General features: G+C 33.4%; 1 protein-coding gene across 3 annotated transcripts; it reads left to right on the top strand.

Moving 5' to 3' along the window:
- The first annotated feature begins 104 nt into the window (after nucleotides 1–104).
- LOC134700898 (zinc finger protein 239-like) lies at nucleotides 105–22374 on the top strand. 3 transcript variants are annotated; one of them, XM_063562053.1, is made up of 2 exons: nucleotides 105–166; nucleotides 18917–22374. In XM_063562053.1, the coding sequence occupies exon 2, from the start codon at nucleotides 18966–18968 to the stop codon at nucleotides 19959–19961; it is 996 nt and encodes a 331-aa protein (XP_063418123.1). In that variant the 5' UTR covers nucleotides 105–166; nucleotides 18917–18965; the 3' UTR covers nucleotides 19962–22374. The 3 variants fall into 3 exon arrangements, with proteins under 3 accessions (XP_063418123.1, XP_063418122.1, XP_063418121.1); XM_063562052.1 differs by lacking the exon at nucleotides 105–166 and adding an exon at nucleotides 11992–12241; XM_063562051.1 differs by lacking the exon at nucleotides 105–166 and adding an exon at nucleotides 14082–14131.
- The last annotated feature ends 5579 nt before the right edge of the window (nucleotides 22375–27953 follow it).

Here is a 27953-nt window from a genome sequence, read left to right as displayed (position 1 = left end):
CGAAGCTATTGTACTGCGTAGCGAGAATGGCCGAGTAGTAACGATTGACATTTTACCAATATAGGATCGGAAATGTAAGACTTGTTCCCGATATAAATCACAGCTAAGATCATTCTACTGACATATAGGTGTAGGTGTAAATGATTGATGTATGACCATATGCACGGTAATTATATTTACAATGATACTAAACATATTTCTTCATGATTTTTATTGCCCATTCTCATATCCGGTACACATTTTGTGAAACCAAGGCGAAATGGGACGAACAACGTCTTGGCATAGCAGGGGCAGATCCAGTCATTTTAGAAAGGGAGGGTTCCTAACCCAGGACAAAGGGGGGTTCCAACTACATGTCCCTATTTAAATGCACTGATCGACCACAAAAAAAGGGCGGTTCCAACCCCTGGAACCCACCCCCTTGATCCGCCACTGCATTGTCAGTTTATTTTGGAACTTCGACTGTCCCTCTGGTATCTTTCGCCACTCTTTCCTCATGCAAACGAGGGGATATTGAGTATACAGACTAAAATTTAGTGACTCAAGCAGAAATGATAGAGCAGAGAAGAATCAAAGAAAAGAACTATTTTTTTTCGATATTTTGCTCCTTTTTCTGTATTATTTTGGCCCCAATAGTCTCACAATGAAAGTATCCGGAAAATATCGAATCGAAAACTATTGAAATACACATGCTCTGTCGAATTAAGGTCAATAAAAAATGCAGAAGCTTAAAAACAGGATTGCTGTTTTTAGATTTAAAACTTGGAGTGTAATTCTCAATTTTGTAAATATACCGGCAACAGTTACCAACAACAAGTTAATCAAGTTGCGGTAAAAATACATTTGAACTGTGCAGTTTATCTGAGGTATTTAATGCAAACATTTGCTGTGCATTATTTTGATTAAAGCACCGTAAGAACAATAAGCAAAGTCCATACTGCAGAGTCAGCTATAAAAGGCCCCGAAATGACAAATGTAAAACAAATCAAACGAGAAAAACTTACGGCTTTATGTTTAAGTCCATATGTAAGAAACAAACGGAAAAACTGGAAATATTTTTACAAAATTCTAATTTACATACTAGCTTCTGACCACAAACAAGCTCCTGTCCAAGTTTGGTAGAAATACAGGATTAAGAGTTAACGAAGACGAAGCAACTAGTTTACCTATATACTCTCTCTGGGTTGTGGTCTTGCATTCATGTATTTTTTTTTATTTTATAGGACATTTTCTCTAATTTTTATATTTCCCCATTGTGCTGTTTCTAGGATAAACAACCATATAACCAACACGAATTTTATTTGCACAACTTTATTCACATAAGGCACCGACAAGACATCAAATGGGCGTGTAGTGCATCATTCTAGTATAAGGTTAAAACTGAAAAGAAAAAATAAACAACCTTTACAATCTGATCAAAACATCATAAAACGTTCCTCTGCTAAAAATACAATGAAAATTACAAAAATAAAATATTAATCAAAAGTGTCCCAAATGGCGTGCCATGCATACATACCAAAAGTAATGACGAATACATAAATGTCACGAATGACGTTCCATAGATTTACAATTTGCCGGTAGTTTCATACACATCTCACAACTCAAACATTTAACTTTACATTAGGAATATCAAATAAAAATCTTTTACGGGGGTAGAATAAAATATGCTTGACAATATTATCAATATAAAAAACTTACCACGTTACGAGAAAGTGGGGAAATAGCAAGAAATAGTGGTCAAAATGCTTTCAAAACAATGCAGGAAGTGATGAGATGTTACAAAAAATAGAGTCACATACGGAACATAAATGCCGGATACTGAACACTCCCCGTCTGATATAAAAATATATCACTCTAAATAAAACCATAACAAGCAACATATTTACTAATCATCTGCTGAATCAAAAATATAACTTGTATTTATACAAATACTTCAACTTGGACTACCTGTACCAAATATCATTATATATCTGAACTTATGATTTTCAAAAAATAACATTTATACATAACAATATCAGAAATCATCAATAATGCCAAACTGTTCATCATTGTCATGAGTATCAATCATATAACATGAGTCAATAACAAGTGTTTTAACTTTCACTCTGCGACCAATAGAACTAGTTTTGCGACCGGACGGATATATACAACCGGTTTACCTTCGCTGATAATGTGCACACGGACTTTGCAGACAATACTATCAGAACTGATTAAAGTGGCCACTGCTGCAATTGCTTGCTCAGATACCTAAAAATATATGTAATTCCGCTTTTGAAGCATCTCGAATTGAAATTGACGTACCGGTAAACAGTCTACGGATCTTAACATTTTCAAGTACTGTCAAAGAAGTTTTGCTCTGTTTCCCATTCTTTTCGATACTCTTTCTACATGAATGTAACTATGTGTTCTTGTTTTAATGGATCTTTCTGAAAACTTTTTTTAAATGACTCAGCATGATGCAAAACCATTGATCTGTTGTTTGGGATACGTCTTCTCGGAGTGCGGAAAGGTAAAGGTGAACACCAGTTACCCTATTTGGCCTTCTGAACATCAGTTTTCTTTAATGTAAAAAATTGTCTACCTTCTATAGATAATATAGATTTGTCATCTTGTACAGTGCGTTCGAAAATTTCACTTGTATGTGTATTACCTTTCGTTTGAGAGACTCCAAAGTTATCGATATGGCAGCCTAAAGACTTATGATCGTCATGATTGTAAGAACATGGTTGAAGGATCGAAGCTTGACGATCTGGTGCAATATGTGTCAGACATGCATTAACATCATCGGGAGTATGTATTCCGTCTAAGCACATGTTTCTTATAACTACCCAGCCTAGAGGCAGTTTTTGTGCGAACGGAGCATTACGAGGTCCAATAATTTGTTCTAAAACATGTGTCATAAGCAAAAAGTGTACTAAGTTTCAAGTTGATTGGACTTCAGCTTCATCAAAAACTACCTTGACCAAAAACTTGAACCTAAAACTGCCACTTTCATTTTCTATGTTCAGTGGACCGTGAAATTGGGACCAACGGTCTACTTTGGCTTTAAAATTAGAAAGATCATATCATAAGCAACAAGTGTACTAAGTTTCAAGTTGATTGGACTTCAGCTTCATCAAAAACTACCTTGGCCAAAAACTTTAACCTGAAGTGGGGCGAACGGACACACAGACGGAAGAACGGACGGACGAACGGACGAATGAACGGTACCACAGACCAGAAAACATAATGCCCCTCTAATATCGTAGGTGGGGCATAAACAATATCAAAATTTGCCTATATAAAATTTACCACCCCCTTTTCATTTCTTTCTTGCATTATTAAGCTTACTGTCTGGGTTATATATGTGCATATGTATGTAATCAGAATCTTCCATAGATTTTATATCCAAAATATAAAATGGCAAAATAGCATTTATTTTATTGTATCCATGGCACCAATCTGCATTATTATTTATTTGCTATAAAATATTGCAAAAAGGAGGGAAAAGATGTCACATATTTCCCCAAGCTGGCTAAAGTAGAATTTCAATTGCTTGAAGTACCCGGTAATACCTTTTTTGAAACTGTTTACATATATTTTTCAGTAAATCCAAGTGTTACGATCCACTCACGTTCTCTTCGTGAGGGTTACGAGCCACTCTCGTTCCCTTGGCTAGCGAAGATGTGTCTAGCTATGAAAGTACGGAGAGTCAAACAGAAAATAGCCAATAAAACCTGTAAAATATAATCGTGGTGTTCTTTGAATGAGTTGTCTCATTTATTGGGAATTACCACATCTTTTTTTTTTTTTTATATAATATACATGCTTACATTTTCCGTTTAAAGAGGGGGGCAATAAGGGTTCTTTTAACATATTACGAACACCTCGAATTTTAATGCTGATAACAGTTAACACCAACTGTTATCTACCTTTTTTCCAAAATCAACCAAAAAGCTATGAAAATGTGTTTAGAACCACTGTACAAAGTCGCAGAAATGCCAAGCTCTAATGAATATTTGTTAAAGCTGGTCAAGTTTCAGATTAAAGCAAACTTGGGTAATCGTGAGATGTAGGAAAGTGTGACAGACAGATGGACAAAGTGATTACAACAAATTTTAAAGCTCTAACAACTTTTAAATCCTGAATCTGAGCTTTTGACAAAAGTTGGTGACTTTTCATGTATAAAGCAATCTTTAGAATTTCGAAAATGAGCTCTATGTCCATTAAAGGTTACATTTCCATTAGAACTTTATTTGTTTATATTGTAGTTCTTCACTTTCTGTATTATATATGTTTATATAATATATATATTTGTGTTTGCTTGTCCAATATGGGTGTATTTGCAAATAAAATTATTATAAACTATTATAGGGCATGGTGTAACGGTAAAAATTCCTGATTCGATTCCCGTTCCGCGACGAAAATTGCAGGGACTGAATGTTCCGCTTTCCCTTGACACCATTTGCGAGTATGGTCTTGAGGAAACGGCGATAGTCTGTCAAAAGGGAATGAGAAATTGGTGATCCATGTTCAGAGAGAGCCTCATATCTTGCACATAAAAGACACCCTTGTAAATTTAAAAAAAGAGCACGCTAATGCCGCTACAAGGCAGCACTCACACCCGCAAAGAGAAAAGGGATTCATATGAGTTGCAAAACTTGTTTCCAAATCCACCATAAATAGATATATGTTTAAACTTTAAAACTAAAGAGCACGACTCCTAGCTTACATGCTTTTATAAAAAGGAATTGAAAACTTGCAAATCATTTAAACCAGTGTATCAAACGCCTCTTCCATCTCCAAGTCCCAACAACTCTGATCTGATATAGAAAAGCCTTTGACCAATACTTACACTTCTGAAGTCTTATACTACCAAATTTGGCACCAATTTGAGAACCAAAACCTCACTTTTCGGCCTATTCTACCAGGCCACACTGTTCAATTATTTTTGAAATTGCAAATTGAAACGGTACTTTATTTTTCACAACTTCATTCAGTTTTTGAAATCTCTTTTCAGATTCTCCTGGTCAATGTAACTTATCAAACATTCTATATATCATCTTAATTGTTTTTTTTATTATTCGACTGACCAGGATTTTAGCTTGGTCAGAAATGGCCATTCCTATTAACCGGTGGGAATTTATTATTAATAGGAGACAGAAATGAACTTCTGCCATACTCTTGTATTTTTTTTTAATAATAATTATATTTAAACTTAATGTTAATACATGTAGTTCATTTATATGTTTTGGAGTTTATCGTGATATTCATTTTACAGGAACTAGTACACTTTTTAGTTCAGAAAAGACCATTGAACTTGGTCACTTTGGAGTCAGCATCAATCCGCCTCCTGGTGCAGGAGTTCTCGCCGAGTTCGAGACTCACTTTGTTTTGCCCTGGGCTGTTTTCTACTCCGAGCTTTGGTCGGTTTGGTGTTTCTTTGACACATTCCCCATTTCAATTCTCAATTTTATCAAGGATGTACTGTATTCAAAGATCTCCAAAGACCTTTCTTTCACTCCTTTAAGGAAGCATCGTAAAGAAAAATATGCACAGAAAATTTAATGTGATATTAACATGTGAATATTCAAAGTTCTTGTAAATGAGTGCACAGAAACAAATTATATCAAAAACAGGGAACGCTTTAAGTGTCAAGTAACAGATAACGGGGATCCTTTTTTCTAAAGAACAGTTAACAACAGCGCAAATCTTAACAAAACAGATAACAGACAGCTAGTGGGTTGAAAACGATGACAAATTTAAACACACGTGGCTGTATCTTCGGTCCTGCCTTTAAGTTATTTAGTTTATCCTGACTTTTTTTTAACCTAAATTGTCGTCATGACTTAGTTTTTTGCAAGTGTCTCGTCCTGCCTTTTTTTATAACTCAAAACTCCTGTCCCCCCATAAAAATCAAATGGTAGCTCTCTTATGTGAAGCAAAATTTTCACAATAGTGATCAAAGGTACCAGGATTGCAATAAAATAGTTTAAAGACGCGCGTTTCGTCATTGACGCTCAGATAAAAATAGTTATTACGCCTTACAAGTCCGAAGTTGAACAAAGTGTCTGACATCTCACTCTCATATTTTTTTGTAACATTCTTCGCAAATGACTATAGAGATCACTTAGATTACCGGGTAACCTTATTTTCAGACCGCAAAGGTCATGTATGACAGATTAAAGACTTCGAAGGATATTAAACATTACTTTTATTGGGTCACCGATGGGAAACCATACAAAATTTTGGTTCTTTGTAAATTGATCCGTTTCTAGACCGCAAAGGTCGTCTATGCATGACAGATTACAGACTAAAAAAGATATAAACCAATAACTGGGTCATCGATGGAATTTAACGTTTTTTCTGTAGTTTTTTGTTTTGTAAATTAGAACAAGCTAGAATCGGCAATTCCTTTGAACATATCATATCCAGGAGGTGCCGCCCGGGGGTTGGAACTCCCTTTTTTTGAACGATCAATGCATTTGAATAAGGACATATAGATATAACCCCCCTTTATCCTGGATTGGAAACCTCTCTTTTCAAAAGGCTGGATCCGCCCCTACATATATAATTTTATAATTTATATATCACTCAAAAGCAAAAAAGGCAAAAGCTATATGATTCACCCAAAATATCTGTAGGTGATGTATCTAGATAGATTTCCACGAACACGTTGTTTTTTAGGGAACCATAAATATTGAAGCCATCATGCCAACTTAACTTATTTTCATAATTAAAAAAAATTCGTAAGAATGAAACTTGAAGAAACAGTAAGAAAACGACAATTTAACTCCAAGCGTGGAAGGGAGGGTGTTAGGTTTATTTTTTTCTTAAAAATATTGTGGTCAAGCAGTTGACAAAAATTCTGACTCAGACAAAAAACCGTAACTCCCTTTTAAATTAAATGGTTGCTCTTTTAAATTGCTAAATTACTAAAAATGCGAGAGAAAAAAATATGGCAACAAATCATATTGATATTATTACTCTTATACATGTACATGATGGTCTATTATATATGAGCATTTTCTCAACTGAGATTCTCAATTCTTATTCATTCTTATTCACGTCTTTGTCAATTATTCTCTATTCCTTATAAATGATGAGACCTTATATTTCTCTCTTTTTCAGTTTGTCTATTCTAATTTTTCTATATATAATGAGACCTTATATTTCTCTCTTTTTCAGTTTGTCTATTCTATTTTTTTCTATATATAATGAGACCTTATATTTCTCTCTTTTTCAGTTTGTCTATTCTAATTTTTCTATATATAATGAGACCTTATATTTCTCTCTTTTTTCAGTTTGTCTATTCTAATTTTTTCTATATATAATGAGACCTTAATATTTCTCTCTTTTATCAGTTTGTCTATTCTATTTTTTTCTATTCTTTATATTTTAGGACCCCATCCTTTCTCTTATATTGTTTAAACCTCTTCCAATTTTTCTATTCTTTATATTTTACCCGCTTAATTATTCTCTTTTCTTTTAATTTCATCCGCTCCATCATATTTATTTGCGGGGGTGTCAAACCTGACCCCATTTCGACCTCTTCCGGTGACATACATATGTATATGAGATAAATTAACAGGGGCACATATAAAATGTACTTAATGCTGCGTGTGTCAATTGTATTCTCTTATCTGTCAAATGGTTATTGTACATTGTAGCTTAAGTGTTGATATGGTGTCATAAGCATAAAAGACTCAAGTCCACTTCTCCTCTGAATAAATTCTCCAAAAACCATCACGGTCAACATTATTAAGTTTGAACCAAAGTTAAAAAAATAGTTCATGTTATATACTTTTGTAGTTTTACATTCCTTTTGTTTGCTAAAACTTAAAATCTGAAGTCCTTAATAATAACATGAAAATTAATTCAAAGTTTGAACAGAATTATTGAGGCCCCTCATGGGGGGTCCTAGTAATCACATAATCACCTTTTTTTTGCCAATATAATCACATAATCATTAAATATTTGCTTATCTTTAGTAATCAAATAATCATAAACTAAAAATACAGTCCTAGGTAATCAAATAATCATGAAATATTTGGCTTAATAATCAAATAATCATTAAAAAAACGGCCAAGTAATCACATAATCAAAAACCCCATGAGGGCCCTCATTATTTCAGACATGTATTTGATAGCTAATTGGTTAAGAGACATATGAATACATAAAAAATGTCGCATTTTGAAAACGAGAACGATTAAAATTTTAACTATCTTATAGTAGTTGGTAAAATATGACGTAAAATTTGATTTTAAATTGAAAGTGGGTACATTTCTATGTTTGACTGGAGGAGAAATAATGCTTGGCAACTGATCACTTACAGTTCCTTAAAAAATGATGTTGCAATGATTCATTTATATGGATAGTCGATCTTCGTATGGATAGAAACAAGTGCCTGTGGTCAGTTAATTGCGAGTACTCCCAGATCTGTACCTAGTAACTTTTTATTGCTTGGATGTTCAAGTACCCACCCACTTGTATTTATGTCCATCTGATGAGTTAGGCCTTTTGTTTTCCAACTGGTTTTTTTTAACACTGTGTGTTACATATTTGTTTTTCGTCCATTTTTTAAATAGATAAGGCCGTTAGTTTTCTCGTTTGAATTGTTTTACATTGTCTTATCGGGGCCTTTTATATCTGACTATGCGGTATGGGCTTTGCTCATTGTTGAAGGCCGTACGGTGACCTATAGTTGTTAATGTTTGTGTCATTTTGGTCTTTTGTGGATAGTTGTCTCATTGGCAATCATACCACATCTTCTTTTTTATATTGTACAGAAGCTTGTTTATGTTCATGAAATATCCAGACGTAATTTTTGTAAAAATGAAATTCCATTTTTTTGTATTTTACTTATAAATGGACTTGGTTTTTCTTCCAGTTAACATTACATACAGTCTGCAGTTAAAGTGTTTTTAAAACATTTTAAAGATTCTTAAACTATCCTGGATTTTTACTAAACTTGGACAAAAGCTTCTGATAATTAAAAGACAGTATCGAGAGGAATATTTTATTCATCATTATATTCAATCTCCCATACAGACAGAGTTATCGTCCTTTCCTCCTCGGGGAAAGGACGATAACTCTGTCTGTATGGGAGATTGCATTATATTTGTTGAGTGTGTGATTAACAGCAAAAGTAGGCGAGACACTGGGTTCCGCGGAACCCTTACAAATTTGTTTATCTTATTATTTTTTACAACATGTACCTCATGAACAGTAATATACATGACTGTAAATTAACTTTCATGTGTAGAATTTTCTAAATATCTGTTTTTGGTTATATTGTGAGGGCCCTCATGGGGTTTTTGATTATGTGATTACTTGGCCGTTTTTTTTAATGATTATTTGATTATTAAGCCAAATATTTCATGATTATTTGATTACCTAGGACTGTATTTTTAGTTTATGATTATTTGATTACTAAAGATAAGCAAATATTTAATGATTATGTGATTATATTGGCAAAAAAATGGTGATTATGTGATTACTAGGACCCCCCCCCCCCATGAGGGGCCTCTATTGTGATATGTGTGTTTTTGAGGGCCTCAATGAAGATGAGTTTTTTTTTTTGGTAACTAACTCTATTAACCCTCTTTCAGTCCGGGTACTACTTATTGAAGTAATTTTTATTTACTTGAAGAAGTAAAAAAAAATGTACACATATAAGTAAATTTGTAGGATATTTTATTTACTTGTATAGGTATAAAAGAAAATGGCTAAAGTTATGTCCCTTAGACATTCAGATTTTTTTTATATCTTGTAGAAGTAAAAAAGTCATCCTTTCTTCTTTTCTTGAATTCTTAAGAATTCTTTACTCTGATAGCAGTTTGAATTGTGTACCCTTTGCAGAAGTCTTTACTTATCATTAGACATTTAAGTGCAATTTCATTGACATTGAAAATTCCATTTGTCTGTTATCTTCAGAACACTGCTCATTTACAAGCTCCATAGGAGCAATTTTGGAAGGCCTTTTGCAAATATACAAGATCTTTGCTCAATTAGTTTCTTTGCTGAATTAATGAGACGAAACATTGAACTTAAATACAAAAAATTGAGCAAACCTGGGAAAAATCATTAATGGAATGATTTTGCATCTCAAAACTTGAGAATGTTTGTGGGATTGTAAGAAAAATTTACTTATACATTAATTTTTTTTAGAAAATGAAGGGGAGATTATTCAAACATTATTTATTTACTTATATGTGTATATTTTTTTTTACTTATTCAAGTAAATAAAATTAACTTGTTATATAAGTAGTTGCCCTGACTATCTTTAAATAAAGAATTTTTACTATTATTATTCTTATTATTACTATTATGATTGTGTGATGGCGGCGACTTAGGTATTGCTATCCGGTGACGGCGTAAACTATTTAAATAAAGCTTGATATTTCAGAAGGTAGAAGACCTGAATGCTTCATATCTTGTATGAAGATACCTTATGTTACGAAATTTCCGTTTGTCACGTGTTTAAAGATATTGACCTTATTTTCACGGTTCAGGAACTTCTTGAAAAAATGAGGGTTTTTTTGTAAAGTAAATTTCTTTCTTATTATGAGGAATAGTTTTTTAATAGGATAACTATTTGGTATTATCTGACCTTGACCTCATTTTCATGGTTTATTGGTCAATGATACATTTTCGTCATTTTGTCAGTCTATCAGATAATTTATGCAACAGGTTAACTATATTTGGTGTATTGAATGATTGTAAGGTGTACATGTAGTTCTAACCAGTAACATCTGACCTTAACCTCATTTTCATGGTCCATTGGTCAATTTTAAGTTTTCGTCTTTTTTTTCAAGTTCTGTTAGAAATAGGTCAACTATATTTAGTGAATAAAATAATTGTAAGGTAAACATGACTTTTTTTTGTAGTTCTAGCCCGTATCATCTGACCTTGACCTCATTTTCATGGTTCATTCGTCAACGTTAAGTTTGTATACTCCCGTTTACGAGACGTATTATGGTATACCGTTGACCGCCTGTAGGTTCGTCCCAAAGTTGGTTTCCGTTCTCTAACTTTAGTTTGCCTCGATCAAATGTTATGAAACTTATACACAATGCTTAGTACACACAAAATACAGATCAAGTTTGAATTTTGGTTGTGTTTTTTTTTTAACTGTTTTTGAGTTATGCCCCTTTACAAATAGAAAAAATGCTGAAATGTCAGTCGTGTCCATTCTCTAACTCGGGTTTGCCCCAACCAAATGTCATGAAACACAATATATTTATACCACAAGTACAAATTGGGTATTTTTACCGATCATGATTTAAGTTACTTTACAACATTACTGTTGTTAAAATTGATATGTGAGGCCTAATCCCTTAATCCACGCTAAAGGAGTTAAGGGAAATGTGAGAACGAGATTATATGATTTATCAATCATGTATTAGTATCTGTCATATTAATTACTGTTTGTAAAACGAATCTTCCTCCAATAAAGGAGAAGCTCATAATTAGAGTCATGTTTTGAGTCAATATTCAGTAAAAATAATAGTGAAAGAACATACAGACGCACAGAAATGATTCAAGCAGTATCACTTATGACTACGGGTTATGAATGTGATTTAAAGTCTCGGTTATTGTATAGAAAGGTATATACTATGAAAATTAGAGCGCGGGGCTTCGCAATTTCAAATTCAAGCAATTTGATTGGACGAGAAGTTGTAAGTATGTGCTAATTAGAGTATTACTACACGTTTGTCAGTTAATTGAGTATGGTCTGTTTTCGGTATTCCTGCTAAATATTGGCTGTGAATATAACCGACATATATAAACAAACAGATATATACAATATAAAGGCCGCAGGTAGGAGTCAATTGCAATTGTTAAACGAATATTCCTACAATGAAGGAGGGTATGGATTGGGGGTCTGTTATTCTGTAAACATTTAATTTTCACCCCATTTTTCTCTAATCTTCAAAAAATTAACCCCTTTTTTCTGTAATCTTCCTAAAATTAACCCTTTTATTCTCTAATCTTTTATTTTTTGGCTCATTATTCTCTTATCTTCATTTTTAAGAGCATTATTCTTTAATCATTTAACCCCATCCAAACCCTCATGAAGGAGGAGCTCATAATTAGAGTGTCATTATTCAGTAAAAATAATGTGAAAGGCGATTATGATAGGACATAAAGAAGCACAGAGATACATATAGATAGAAGGCAGGTGGGAGTCATTCATGATTGTAACTATTAAACGAATCTTCCTCCCAATTAACAGACTCACAGAGGTACATGTAGGCAGGTAGGAGTCATTATTGTAACTATTAAACGATCTTTCTCTATATTAACAGACTCACAGAGATACATATAGATAGTAAGCAGGTAGGAGTCATTATTGTAACTGTTAAACGATCTTTCTCTATATTAACAGACTCACAGAGATACATATAGATAGTAAGCAGGTAGGAGTCATTATTGTAACTGTTAAACGATCTTTCTCTATATTAACAGACTCACAGAGATACATATAGATAGTAAGCAGGTAGGAGTCATTATTGTAACTGTTAAACGATCTTTCTCTATATAAACAGACTCACAGAGATACATAAAGATAGTAAGCAGGTAGGAGTCATTATTGTAACTGTTAAACGATCTTTCTCTTTATTAACAGACTCACAGAGATACATATAGATAGTAAGCAGGTAGGAGTCATTATTGTAACTGTTAAACGATCTTTCTCTAAATTAACAGACTCACAGAGATACATATAGATAGTAAGCAGGTAGGAGTCATTATTGTAACTGTTAAACGATCTTTCTCTATATTAACAGACTCACAGAGATACATATAAATAGTAAGCAGGTAGGAGTCATTATTGTAACTGTTAAACGATCTTTCTCTATATTAACAGACTCACAGAGATACATATAGATAGTAAGCAGGTAGGAGTCATTATTGTAACTGTTAAACGATCTTTCTCTATATTAACAGACTCACAGAGATACATATAGATAGTAAGCAGGTAGGAGTCATTATTGTAACTGTTAAACGATCTTTCTCTATATTAACAGACTCACAGAGATACATATAGATAGTAAGCAGGTAGGAGTCATTATTGTAACTGTTAAACAATCTTTCTCTATATAAACAGACTCACAGAGATACATATAGATAGTAAGCAGGTAGGAGTCATTATAGTAATTCTGTTAATCGAATCTTCCTCTAAAGACGGAATCACATAATCTATTATGTTGGTAATACTAATCATAACTTGAAATAAAGAGATTGATTGCCAATGAGACAACTTTCCATCATAGATCAAATGAATTATGTAAGAATTTATAGGCCACCATACGGCATTCAACAATGAAAAACCCATACTAGCTCAACTTATGAAAAGGAGTTTAATCGCATTGAACATAAAGCCCGGGTCTGCCAACTCACCCCACTGAGTGATGACAAAAAATATTAAACTGTATCATAGTAAATAAAGACCTGCTAACTCTCCCTAGTTATAAAAAGGAGTTTAATTCCGACAAAAAAGGTCTGCCAACTCGCCCTCTAACTGAAAAGGAGAATAAAATCCTACTACATTAAAGACTACAAATTCGCCCATCTTGTGAAAAGGTGATAAAGAATAAAATCTTGAAGCATTACTGAAGGGCTACCAACTCACCTCACTTATGTAAAGGAGTTTAATCCCGACAAAAAAGGTATATTTAATCCCATTGAATATCATGGCCAACTCGGCCGACTATTGAAAAAATCCAATTTGAACCGTAATAAATTAAACCAATTAGCCATACTTCAGAATTATAATTAATCTGATTAAAACCTTAGAAATGCTTCTTACTACTTCTCAGTCGAAGAGGTAAATACCAGCCTTTTTCGTGTTTCTGTGACCAAGGCCTTAAGTGTACTGAGTAATTACTCATGATACAAAGTCCTTGCTGTGACGTACGATGTCATTATTATTACCATTGTAACTGGGACGAGGTGGGATTCGTTGCTTTTTATAAGTATTGCGAGTTAGCCATACAAAGTTAAAATAACCCTTTTTCGTAAATTGGTGAAAAGTAGGGCGATTCGGTATGGGGCGATTTTGCAATGTGGCAAGTCTTGCTTTCCTCATGATAATTTTGGTTTCTTTCCCCTGACTTATTTTTCCCTTGAAGAGAAAAGTAACAGTTATGTAAGTTTATAAATAAACAACGCCATATCTTATTTTTTTACGAACTGAATTGATGAATATACTATAAGGATAACATTAACATCGGTACCTTGTAAACTATTAGAACATATCATATGCAAGCACATCCTCAAACATCTTGAAAAGCACAGAGTCTTAACATCACTCAACCATGGATTCCGATCTGGCTACTCATGTGAAACACAACTACTAGTCACCTTACATGACTTCATGAAAGCATTTGACGCCGGACTACAAACTGATATCGCAATCCTGGACTTTTCAAAAGCCTTTGATACAGTACCACACAACAAATTATTATCAAAAATGGGAGAATACGGAATTCGAGGACAACTAAACAACTGGCTAAATATGTTTCTGACACAGAGAAAGATGAAAGTAGTAGTAGAGGGAGAACAGTCAGAAGAAGTTAAAGTGGACTCAGGTGTTCCACAGGGAACCGTTCTAGGACCATTACTTTTCCTATGTCATATAAATGACCTCCCGGACACTGTCAAATCATCAGTAAGGCTGTTCGCCGATGACTGTCTATTATACAGAACCATCAAAACAGAGAAAGATCACAAACTGCTACAAGAAGACCTAGCTAGCCTAGAAGATTGGGCAAAAAAATGGGGTATGCGATTTAACGCAAAGAAATGCTACATACTAAGCATAAAGAACAAAAGCCAGAGATTCTATACACTCAACGGCCACATACTCCAACAAGTTCAGAGCAACCCATACCTAGGAGTGCAGATATCAGAAGACCTGAAGTGGAGCACGCATATAACAAACGTTGCAAAAAAGGCTAACTCAACTCTAGGCTTCCTCAGAAGAAATTTACGATACTGCCCACAGGAACAGTCAGAGCTCAGACATAAATAAGTCTGAATCTGCTTTTGACTCATAGAGGTCTAAATTTGTAAGTTTTAGGATTTGTCTCCCTTTAATATAAGACAAAATATGACTTGAGTAAGTCCAATATTGTTAAACAAGAAATAATTGACCAGAATCAAAAAGTTGCAAATATCGACTCCTACAAGTCCATGAGTGATCAAAATTGGTTAACTTCAAGACCCACGCATACTTATAAGGAGGTCATGCATCTAAATCAAATAATGACAACATTGAAAGCCAATGCTTTGTCTTCAAAAGAAAAATATGAATGAGAGTCTAAAAAATCGTAGATAATGTTAATTAACCTTACAATGCTACCACCTGGAATCACACTTAATGAGGTAACACATCTGTGTTTAGTAAGGATGTTAAAATAGATAATTAAATATAGATAGCTCAAGTCCTTGTGAACTCTCATACAGGTTTTTGCTGTCATAGGTGGTGTAGTTTGGCCATAAAGTAACATTAAGTTTTTTCACCAACATAAATAGACCTAAACAAGTCTGTCATTTTTTGACTTAGATAAGTCTAAAATTTAAACTACATTTTTATAATAAATACATGTTTTGACTTATCAAAGTCAAAAACAAAAATCGACTTGTTTATGTCTGAGCTCTGACTGAGGAATGTAAGAAAACTGCTTACATTTCCTTAGTAAGATCTACAATGGAATATGCAGCAACAGTATGGGACCCCTACAGTATTGCAGACTCAAACAAGCTGGAAAGAGTACAAAGACAAGCAGCACGCTTTATAACAGGCGATTATAGAACTAGAGAAGATGGCTGCATAACAAACATGCTTACAAAATTAAAACTACAGGAACTACAATTGAGACGCACGAGCCAAAAGCTTATATTTATGTACAAGGTGGTTGAGGGGCTGGTACCTGCTATTGATCCAGACGACTTCCTCAAATCAGCGAGACCAAGACGAAACATCACAGCTAAAAAGTTTGACAACTATCAAGCCACGAACATTGTTGAAAAACAAGTGAGGAACAATACCAGGTGTTTTGACATTCCTACTAGTAAAACACCGCAACATTCAAATTCATTCTTTGTGTCCACAATAGTAAATTGGAACCATCTAGAAGACACTATTGTACGCGCAACTAGTGTAGAGAGCTTTAAATCTGCTCTCGCGAAACGTCAATAAATCGACGGCGCCTTCACTCCCGTTGTATAAAAGCCAGAATTGGTAGCTACGACGTACCCATACAGATACAGATACCAATGCAGACACGAAAACTGAAAAAAAACTGGTTTAGACATATTTGGTATTTTGAGACCGTAAATAACATATATTTCCATGAGTCCATCATTGTCCATTGGATGTACCACAGTCGCTTGAATTTTAGTGATATATGTAAGCGACTGTGGATGTACATAACAATGAACATATTAAATTGTTGAATGTGTACGCTACGGATTGATAATTGAGTCTCAGATACATGATTTTTTATCAGTTAAAAATCATATTTAAATTATTAATAAGGATCCAAGATATCAAAGGGTCTAGGTGGCCAAGTGGTCTTAAGTAGGGTTATATACATGTACAATTAGGGGGAGGGTTGGGATCCCCATAACATGTTTAACCCCGCCACATTATGTAAGTATGTGTCTGTCCCAAGTCAGGAGCCTGTAATTCAGTGGTTGTCGTTTGTTTATGTGTTACATATTTGTTTTACGCCAATTTTTTTTTACATAAATGAGGCCGTTAGTTTTCTCGCTTGAATTGTTTTACATTGTCCTATCAGGCCTTTTATAGCTGACTATGCGGTATGGGCTTTGCTCATTGTTGAAGGCTGTATGTTGACCTAAAAGTGTTGATGTTTGTGTCATTTTGATCTTTTGTGGATAGTTGTCTCATCTGCTCATTGGCAAGCATACCACATCTTCTTTTTTATAAGTAGTAAGTACAATGTAGTAACTATTGAATCAGTAGTCGACACTGGAGTTGTGAGTTCGAACCTTGCTCAACTTCAACCTTAATTTACTAGGATTGTCAGTTTTCCTGTCTAAGTTTAAGTGTATATAATTTTAATTTACTAGAAACTTATATCATGTAGATCTATATGTGTGTGACAAACTTCTATAATTCACTATCTGGAAATAATTCTGATGAGAAGCCAAGGTGTTCCACAATTGGAATTAAATATGTACATGTATAGAATTTTAACTTGAAAAGGCGGAGATTTTAACTCCCGCCGGAGGAATCACATGTACATGCATACATTTGTACATGTATGTTGTTACTGGAACTTTAGAGGATAGTTGTCTCATAACTTATTTGACAATTGTATATAGTTTGAGGACAACCATTTGATATTTGCAATTGGGGATGGGAAGCAGGAGGATTTGGAAAATAAATAACTCAGCCCTGATAATCACAAAAATAAATGGTTCGTTCTGTGGTACATGTAGTTTGAAAATAGATTACCTGATTTGCAATGTATTGGGGTGTCATATGATGAGTTTATTTATATTGTTTTAGAGTTTTGCCTCATTACAAATGGAAGAGCTTAATTGTTTAATTATTCGCTTTCATTCTTTCTTAGGCCAAATAAAAAAGCATGTGTGTTTCCTGTTTCCCTACCTACCCTATATTTTAAGCTTAGAAATAGCCTACCCTAAAGTTTTTTTGGTCATTTTTCAATAAGCACTGTTAAAGTCAGGATTTCTCTCCCATAGACTCAATGTAAAAAAAAATGGTAAAATAAAAAAAAATCCCTACTTACCTACCCTATTTTTTTCAAAGATGAAACAGGAAACACACATATTATTTTATTTGGCCTTAAAGATACTATTATATGTATGGTTGCATCAACCTTACCATATATGTTATGAGACTTAGGCCACACTTAAAAATATTTTGGTTTGCCCAAACCCTACCCAAAGGTTGAGACAGTGGGTAGGTAGGTAGCCATTTTCTTTTTTTTTTCGAAAAAAGAAATTGAAGTATCAGATGTTTATTAGTCTTCATGCCTATTCGATTAAAAAAAAACTTCTTAAAATCAGGACAATAAAAGAATTTGAGTAGGCAGCTTTTTCTGGGTAGGTAGCGTTTGGGCAAACAAACCTATTATTTATTTTGGCCTTATAGACAATTTTATTACAAAACTCAGATTAAGTACAAGATAGCTTTAATTTTACCGATCTTCAGTTATGTCCCTTAATAAATTTAAGGTTTGAACTGTGGTGGCGATACTATTTAACTGTTCTAGAGTTATGTCACTTTAAATTTACTGTCAGGGAATCACATATTAAGGTGGTATGGAAGTCTAAAATAAAAATGATAGAAGTTGTTCATACTTTGCCAAAACAAAGTATCTATTGATATATGTTGAAAAATATAATAAAAGTGGTAGGTCACCCCACATTTTCTCAAGCTACAGGACGTGACAAAATGGCACATTTTGTATGAATTATACAAGAAAAAACACTATTTTAGATATGAAACTAAAATAGGGTCACCATTCGTTTTTTACTGCTAGAGTACAAAATAGGAAAATTCCATGAAGAATCTTTTAGAAAATGCACTGTTTTAGAGTTACCTCCCCTTATCTTATAATGCCAATTTTTTTTTTTTCAAAACAACTAAAAATAATCAGCATTTGCAAAAATATTAATATTTATAAGTTATATTCTTATAAATTGGTTCATTGAAATGAAAATTCACATTAAATATCAGCATTCCTGCATCAAATTTTGCTAACTTGATAGAAAATCTGGACCTTTGGTTCTCTGTTTTTTTTTAACAATCTAAGATGGAGGAAGACGCCTATACCACCTTAACCGACCGTGCAAGGGCTGTATAGCCAGTCAAGGTCGTTAAAAACTTCCATTTGAACCATCTTAAGTTAACTTTTGTTATTTTTTTTTATAGATCTAGTCTTACAAGAACACACATATACTGCCTATTACATTGAAATAGGATGGAGGAGGTAGAGGATTTAGTCACAATCAATGATACTCTACCGAGACACATAAGAACAGAGACTGATAATATACGTCATAAATGTGAGGTTTGCACGAGAGAATTTAGTCTAAAGAGTGACTTAACGAAACATGTAAGAACACATATTGATGAAAAACCTTACAAATGTGATATTTGTGGAAGAGAATTTCCCCGAGGTAGAAACCTAACTAGACACATGCTAATACATTCTGGAGATAAACCTTATGACTGTGATGTATGTGGTAAAAGGTTTAGTCTATATGATTCTTTACAGAGACACATCAAAATACATACAGGTGATAAACCTCATGAGTGCAATTTGTGTGGTAAAGGGTTTATTCAGCATGTTAGTTTACAGATACACAAGAGAATACATACAGGAGAAAAACCTCACGCATGTGATTTATGTGATCAACGGTTTAATGATCAGAGTAGCTTACAGAAACATGCGAGAATACATACAGGTGATAAACCTTATGACTGTGGTGAATGTGGTAAAGGGTTTAGTCGTATAAATTATTTACGGGATCACATGAGAACACATACAGGTGATAAACCTCATATCTGTGATGTATGTGGTAAACAGTTTAGTGATCTTGGTGATTTAAGAAGACACACGAGAACACATACCGGTGACAAACCTCATGAATGTAATGTATGTGGTAAAAGGTTCAGTGTGCATTGTAATTTACAAAAACACATGAGAACCCATACAGGCGATAAACCTCATGACTGTGATGTATGTGGTAAAAGGTTCAGTGACCATAGTAATTTACAAAAACACATGAGAACCCATACAGGCGATAAACCTCATGACTGTGATGTATGTGGTAAACGGTTTACTCAGCTTGCTACCTTACAAACTCACATGAGAATACATACAGGTGATAAACCTCATAACTGTATTTTATGTGGTAAAGGGTTTAGTCAGCTTGGTAATTTACAGAGACACACAAGAACGGTTCACACATGAGAACACATACACGTGAAAAAACCTCATTACTGTTATGTATATGGTCAAGTTATTGTCAGCAGACACATGAAAACGGTTTACACATGAGAGCACATACAGGTGATATTAAGCGGCATGAGTGATCATGTTTGCATTTTTTTTTTGTAGTATTTCATATTTCATAGTTAATACATGAGGGTTTGGATGGGGGTAAATGATTAGAGAATAATGCCCTTAAAAAATTAAGATTACAGAATAATGGGTAAACAAAATAAAGATTAGAGTAATGCGTGGTCTAGAAATATAAAGAATATTGAATGATTGATAAAAGAAAACGCTAAAATTTAACTGTTAACAGAATTTTCCTTCTTAAAATTTAAAGAAAATTATCAAAATTATCATTTGTAAAAATATGATAAAAGTGAAAACAAACTTGGTAAACCTTTTTTGGTTTCGTGATAACAGACTTAAATGATTAATCAGACTAGACTTCGTGAACATGATGAACTTTGCCATTCCCTTGTACTACTATGAAATTTTTAAACGACAATTCTTGACTTATACAGATATTTTTCGCTGGAATTTACTGATTATGATATCAAAGTCATGTGATTCGATATGGTGGATTTGACATGCAGTGCGTCGAATAAAACGTCTCTCAGTCATTTTGAAATTCAAATAACAGTAACACATAGGCTGAGAATGACAATCATGACACCTTCAAAGCGACACAGGATTTAGAAAGAACATATTGACTTCTATTTCACTATTCCTCCAAACAGAAAGTAATGCTCTATAGACTATTACACTCTCATGAACTACGGAAACATGTTTAACCCCAAACGCCCCAGCATTATTTTAAAATAATATAGCTGAATAATGATCCCCAGTTAGTATAAGCTGTATATAGATTTAAAGTCGTAAGTACGAATTTACCATTTGATTTGAGGACAGTCTAAGATATTTGAGAGAAAAAAAATTAACTCTGATTTTTGCCTGAAACAAAAATTCTAGACGCAAAATAAAAATCTTGTCCACTTTTTTGCTATTAGAAACGAAAATTCCCAACAGAATTATTTAGCATTAAATGAACATGATAAATAAAGCGGGCATATTTTTTGTGGCAGGTTTTTTTTTTTATGTCTGACCGCAATGTCTGTTTCGCCGAACTGATATAAATGGAATACTTTTTTCAAGACCAGACTGCAACCTGCCTATTGGGTGTGGCCTTTATGTCTTCATTTGAGGGCCGGCATTCAGAAATTCGTTGTCATTTCAGACTCATTCTTAGCCTTTGATTGATTTGGAACCCTTTACTTCCCTTAATGTTGTTGGGTGAAACATATCAACCAAACATTTGGGTAAAAATTACTTGTTTGTCTTTTTTAACTCGTGTCGGTCGTATTTCTAATTCAATCGAATAGCCCAGCGTATATCTTGTTAACAACAACAACAACTCTGTAAGGTTATTCTAACTTAACTTACAACAAACGTGCGAAATTTTCCATTCCATTCCATCACACATTAACTGTATCAGTACATTAGCTCTTGGATCCAAACTATCATTTAATGATAGAAATTTATAGGGAGATACAGCATCTTAAATGTTCAACCCTTACACCTTACCAGCAACTACAAAATATGCATGCCCCACGCCAGGAACCGTTAAAAAAGTGCATATTTCACTTATTTTTTGTTTTTAGTCCTAAAAAGGGGCCAACATTTTGTTTGCCTTGCTTTGCTCGGCGATCTTTACAAACTACGGTCCCTCTTTCAAAAAACCTGAATCCGCCCCTGTTTATAGCTGACTATGTGGTTGGCTTTTGCTCATAGTTGAATGCCGTACAGTGACCTAACGTTGTTAATTTCTGTGTCATTTGGTCTCTTTGAAGAGATGTCTCATTGGCAATAACACCACATCTTCTTATATGTAGTCAAAATCACTGAAAAGAACTGATGAGAACTTGGACTTGTTACTACAAGGAACTAGCAATTTAATCATGCAGAACAATACACGTTAAAATAATTGAAGAATAATGCGTAAAAAATCACTTTTAAAGAATAGACTTATTTTGGGAAGATTAGAGAAAAAAGGGGTGAAAATTAAATGTTTACAGAATAACAGACCCCCCCCCCCCCATTCAGACCCTCATACATATCTTTTACAAACTAAGTATTATTTATATTTTAAGATACTTGTTCCATTTTGATATAACTTTTATGAGATTTTTTATTACAAATTTAAACAGTATATTTTTGTTGGTACACGACAACTCATACTTTCAGCAAGTCGTACTCAACCAACTCGTACCCTATTTTTACCAACTCGTAACCATGTTTTATTTAATTGATATTATTTATCTAGTTTAAATGCATAGTTATTGTAACTTTCTTTCGTATATCATTATATAGCAAAATACAAATGAAAAAACAACTTTCAATGTTAATAAAATGCAATCATAATTGTTTAAAATAAGCTTATACAATGCTAATCGTTATAACCATTAATATTCCTTAGAATCGATTGTTTGAAATTGTTTGGAAGGCAATTTATTTGATATGCACATTAAAATAATTATGACTACACAATTTTTGTATATATTTTGGTTTTAAGGATCAGCTGACAAGAACTATCTTTAAAAAAGATATCCAACGTATTTAAATTTGAGTATATGTTTAAAACTATCATTTCGATAACCTTCAGAAGCACAATGACTTAATGATGCAGAACCTCTTTAATAAAATCTCCATCTGAATGTAACTACAAGAAATTCTTTAAAAAGCTATTGGAGACACAATTATTTTAATGAAAATATAAATCTTTGTAAGATCTAGTTCAAATATTTATAGTTTTTCACTTGCTTTCTATCAAGATATAATTTTCGAGACGTTTTTTCAAACTCAACCAAATCACCCACCGTTCTGTTCTGTTCAGGTAGATTCCTCCGTTATATATCGGAGCACTTCCACTTGGGGATCTATGGTTTTTAAAATATTTACAGATATTTACAGTGAGGTGTGGTGCTTAAGTTTAAAAAACCTTATATACAGGTAAAACTGTGTCAAAACTGTGTCATTATTACATAGTTTACATAATCTTTTGTCTGGAGGTATTCCTTTATGTCTTCCCTTTTCTATTTCAAGTTCATGGGCACTGATTCTAAATTTGGTTAACTCGTTTAAGGTTTTACAATTACATAACAATAATTATTTTTAAGGCAGCATATTGTCCAATCACAGAAAGGATTTTCGAGCATGCGTAGTCTGTTGCCATAGTGAAGCGTCCATAAGTTCAAAGTGCACAAACCGAAACTATATCGACTACGTCGGAAAAAAATATTGGCCTTAAAAATAATTATTGTTATGTAAAAAATTATTGTAAAACCTTAAACGAGTTAACCAAATTTAGAATCAGTGCCCATGAACTTGAAATAGAAAAGGGAAGACATAAAGGAATACCTCCAGACAAAAGATTTTGTAAACTATGTAATAATGACATTGTTGAGAATTAAATTCATTTTCTTCTTCAATATCCATCACTTAAAACTGAAAGGTCCAGTTTCATTTTAGATATATCCTCTAAATTTACTAATTTTAAAACTTTAAATGACTAATTTAAATTTGTATGGTTGATGTCAAATGAAGATCCATTTGTTAATAACATAATGATTAAATTAACAGATAATTTAATAAAGACTAGAAGAGTAAAATTAAGTAATAAAAACTAAGATTAAAGAAGCCCTCAGCCCTTCTCACTTTACAACGGTACTGATTGTGTTCACTCACTCATTTTCTTTGAGAAAATATACTGTATTTGTTGTCTCCCTTCTCTTATATAGTTTTAGTTTTATTGTCATGTATTGTAACTTCAAATATTTCAATGAAAAAAAATCACCACAATTATTTGTACACTTTAATTTAAACTGTAATTGTACTGCTCCTCGGGCGTCTTGATTGACAAATACAAATTGTTGTTGTTGTTGTTGTGTTGTTGTCATAAGTCATTTTTTTGGGCTAGATTTTGATTGTTGTTTGTATGTATATGAATATTTTGTGAATGCTTTATTTCAATCAATATGTGACACTATTGTAATATAAATGCGGTTGAAGATGAAACCCACTTTTTCTTAAAATGTAAAATTAATAAATCTTTACGTAATCAGCTTGAAAAAGATATAAGTAATATATGTCCAGAATACCTTAATTTGTCTAAAACAGATAGATTACAATCTATCTTCATTTGATATTATGCAGCTTACTGTTCCGTTCATTAAAAAGTCATTTGCACTGAGGGGAGTGGACACAACGCCTGAATAAATATTACTGTTTTACCACTTTATATATGATGTTAAATATGTTATTTTTTCTATTGTGTATATTGTATTGTATTGTTTGTATATGCCTTCAACCCCCAGGGGTATAAATGTGCATTTCATTAATAAATAAATAAATATATAATATAATAAACAATTTTATTATTATTATTCTTATTTTGCAGTAATGTCAGTTAAACAATACATGTATATAAAGGGTTCAAAATCAACATTGTAATTTACATAGACCTGTGAAAATTAGAATCACTGATGAGTCTTTGGCTTATGTATATGAAATGCGCGTCTGGTGTACAAAACTATAATCCTGGTACCTTTAACTATTGTATTAAATTTAAATGTATTATTTACCTGTTGCATATTTAAAAAATTTTGATTTTACATATCCAGCTCACACTGGTCATGCTTTGATCTATTATATGTATTCAAATCCATTTTAACTCCCGTATATATGTACATATAAGATATGAGATGCACATGTAAGATATGAGATGTACATGTACAGTTTACATGGTCATGATGGTATATTTCATAGATATAAAAAGATGTGGTATGCCTGCCAATGAGATAACTCTCCACCCAAGACACAATTTGTGAAAGTAAACCATTAATTATAGGTCAAAGTACGGTCTTCAACACAGTCTTCATATCAGAGCTTTGGCTCACATCGAACAGCAAGCTATATCAAGGACCTTAAACTGACTAGTGTAAAACCATTCAAACAGGAAATTAAACCAACGGTTTAACCTTTATAAAAACATTGTAAAGGTTCCGCAGTGTCTTGCCTACTTTTGCTGTTAATAGCAGGCTCAACAAAAATAAGGAAAAAAATTCAATACAATATTTTTCTCTGTACTACATATGTATCTATTGATTTTAAGAAGTTGATGTGTTTTATCACGATACTTTTCAACTTGTATAACTATTTACACGTGATTCTTGACAAGGTACCTTACGTTCGGTGGATGTGTTTAATCCTGATATTTGACTAGGTACCTTAAGTTCGGTGGATGTGTTTAATCCTGATATTTGACAAGGTACCTTAAGTTTGGTGGATGTGTTTAATCCTGATATTTGACAAGGTACCTTAAGTTCGGTGGATGTGTTTAATCCTGATATTCGACAAGGTACCTTAAGTTCGGTGGATGTGTTTAATCCTGATAATTGACAAGGTACCTTAAGTTCGGTGGATGTGTTTAATCCTGATATTTGACAAGGTACCTTAAGTTCGGTGGATGTGTTTAATCCTGATATTTTGACAAGGTACCTTAAGTTCGGTGGATGTGTTTAATCCTGATATTTGACAAGGTACCTTAAGTTGTGTTGATGTGTAAATCGAGATATTTGACAAGGTACATTAAGTTCGGTGGATGTGTTTAATGTGTTTAATCCTGATATTTGACAAGGTACCTTAAGTTCGGTGGATGTGTTTAATCCTGATATTTGACAAGGTACCTTAAGTTGTGTTGATGTGTAAATCGAGATATTTGACAAGGTACCTTAAGTTCGGTGGATGTGTTTAATGTGTTTAATCCTGATATTTGACAAGGTATCTTAAGTTCGGTGGATGTGTTTAATCCTGATATTTGACAAGGTACCTTAAGTTCGGTGGATGTGTTTAATCCTGATATTTGACAAGGTACCTTAAATTGTGTTGATGTGTAAATCGAGATATTTGACAAGGTACCCAAAGTTGTGTTGCATGATGTGTTCAATCGTTTAGTCCTGATATTGGTCAAGATACCTTAAGTTGGGTGGATATGTTTAATCATAATACTTGACAGGGTACCTTCAAAACTTTGTGTTGATGTGTTTTATCATAATACCTGACAGGGTACCTTCAGAACTTTGTGTTGATGTGTTTAATCATAGTACTTGACAGGGTACCTTCAGAACTTTGTGTTGATGTTTTTAATCATAATACTTGACAGGGTACCTTCAGAACTTTGTGTTGATGTGTTTAATCATAATACATGACAGGGTACCTTCAGAACTTTGTGTTGATGTGTTTAATCATAATACTTGACAGGGTACCTTCAGAACTTTGTGTTGATGTGTTTAATCATAATACTTGACAGGGTACCTTCAGAGCTTTGTGTTGATGTGTTTAATCATAATACTTGACAGGATACCTTAAGTTGGGTGGATGTGTTTAATCATAATACTTGACAGGGTACCTTAAGTTGGGTGGATGTGTTTAATCATAATACTTGACAGGGTACCTTCAGAACTTTGTGTTGATGTGTTTTACCTTGACACGTTACATTCTCAGGACTTAACACGAACAGCATAGATCATATAGTGATATAGATATAGGAAGATGTGGTGTGAGTGCCAATGAGACAACTCTCCATCCAAGTAACATTTTTTTAAAAGTAAACCATTATAGGTTAAAGTACGGCCTTCAACACTGAGCCTTGGCTCACACCGAACAACAAGCTATAAAGGGCCCCAAAATTACTAGTGTTAAACCATTCAAACGGGAAAACCAACGGTCTAATCTATATAAACAAAACGAGAAACGAGAAACATGTTTATAGAAGATATGCTCTAAAGAGACAAATAAGAACACATTTAAGCCATTTTTCATTTTTCTCTTTTCTTTAACATTTTGGTCAATCATTCCGTATTCTTGATATTTTAGCACCTCAGTATTTTCTATTGATACCCCACGCAACGGGTTGTGGAGGGTATAATGTTTTTGACCCGCCCGTCTGTCAGTCCTGTTTCTTGTCATTGCAACTCCTCTCAAACCAAACAACAGAATTTCACGAAACCTTTACAGATAATAAGAACATACTAGTATGTAGTTATGCATATCGACGGGAAATTGTGATTCAATTTTTTTCTAGGAGTTACGCCCCTTTGAACTTATTTACTTTAATGTACTACTGCAACAATTTGTCATCGCAACTCCTCTCAAACCACACAACAGAATTTCACGAAACCTTTTCAGATAATATGGACATACTATGTAGTTGTGCATATCGACGGGAAATTGCGATTCAATTTTTTTTCTAGGAGTTACGCCCCTTTGAACTTATTTACTTTAATGTACTACTGCAACAGTTTGTCATCGCAACTCCTCTCAAACCACACAACAGAATTTTACGAAACATTTTCAGGTAATAAGGACATACAATGTACTATGTAGATGTGCATATCGACAGGAAATTCCAAATATTTTTTTTCTTCTAGGAGTTACACCTCTTTGAACTTATTTGCTCTAAGACACTACTTGAACAGTTTTTCATTGCAACTCCTCTCAAACCACACAACAGAATTTCACGAAACCTTTTCAGATAATAAGAACATACTATGTAGTTATGCATATCGACGGGAAATTGTGATTCAAATTTTTTCTAGGAGTTACGCCCTTTTGAACTTATTTACTTTAATGTACTACTGCAACAGTTTGTCATCGCAACTCCTCTCAAACCACACAACAGAATTTCACGAAACCTTTTCAGATAATAAGAACATACTATGTAGTTATGCATATCGACGGGAAATTGTGATTCAAATTTTTTCTAGGAGTTACGCCCTTTTGAACTTATTTACTTTAATGTACTACTGCAACAGTTTGTCATCGCAACTCCTTTCAAACCACACAACAGAATTTCAATCACGAAACCTTTTCAGATAATGAGGATATATACTATGTACATGTACAATGTAGTTG

This window comes from Mytilus trossulus, unplaced genomic scaffold (genome assembly GCF_036588685.1).
Source record: "Mytilus trossulus isolate FHL-02 unplaced genomic scaffold, PNRI_Mtr1.1.1.hap1 h1tg000187l__unscaffolded, whole genome shotgun sequence".
NCBI classification, from domain to species: Eukaryota; Metazoa; Mollusca; class Bivalvia; order Mytilida; family Mytilidae; genus Mytilus; species Mytilus trossulus.
Note: the sequence above shows the minus strand (reverse complement) of the source record. Positions and strands in the feature narration are given on the sequence as shown.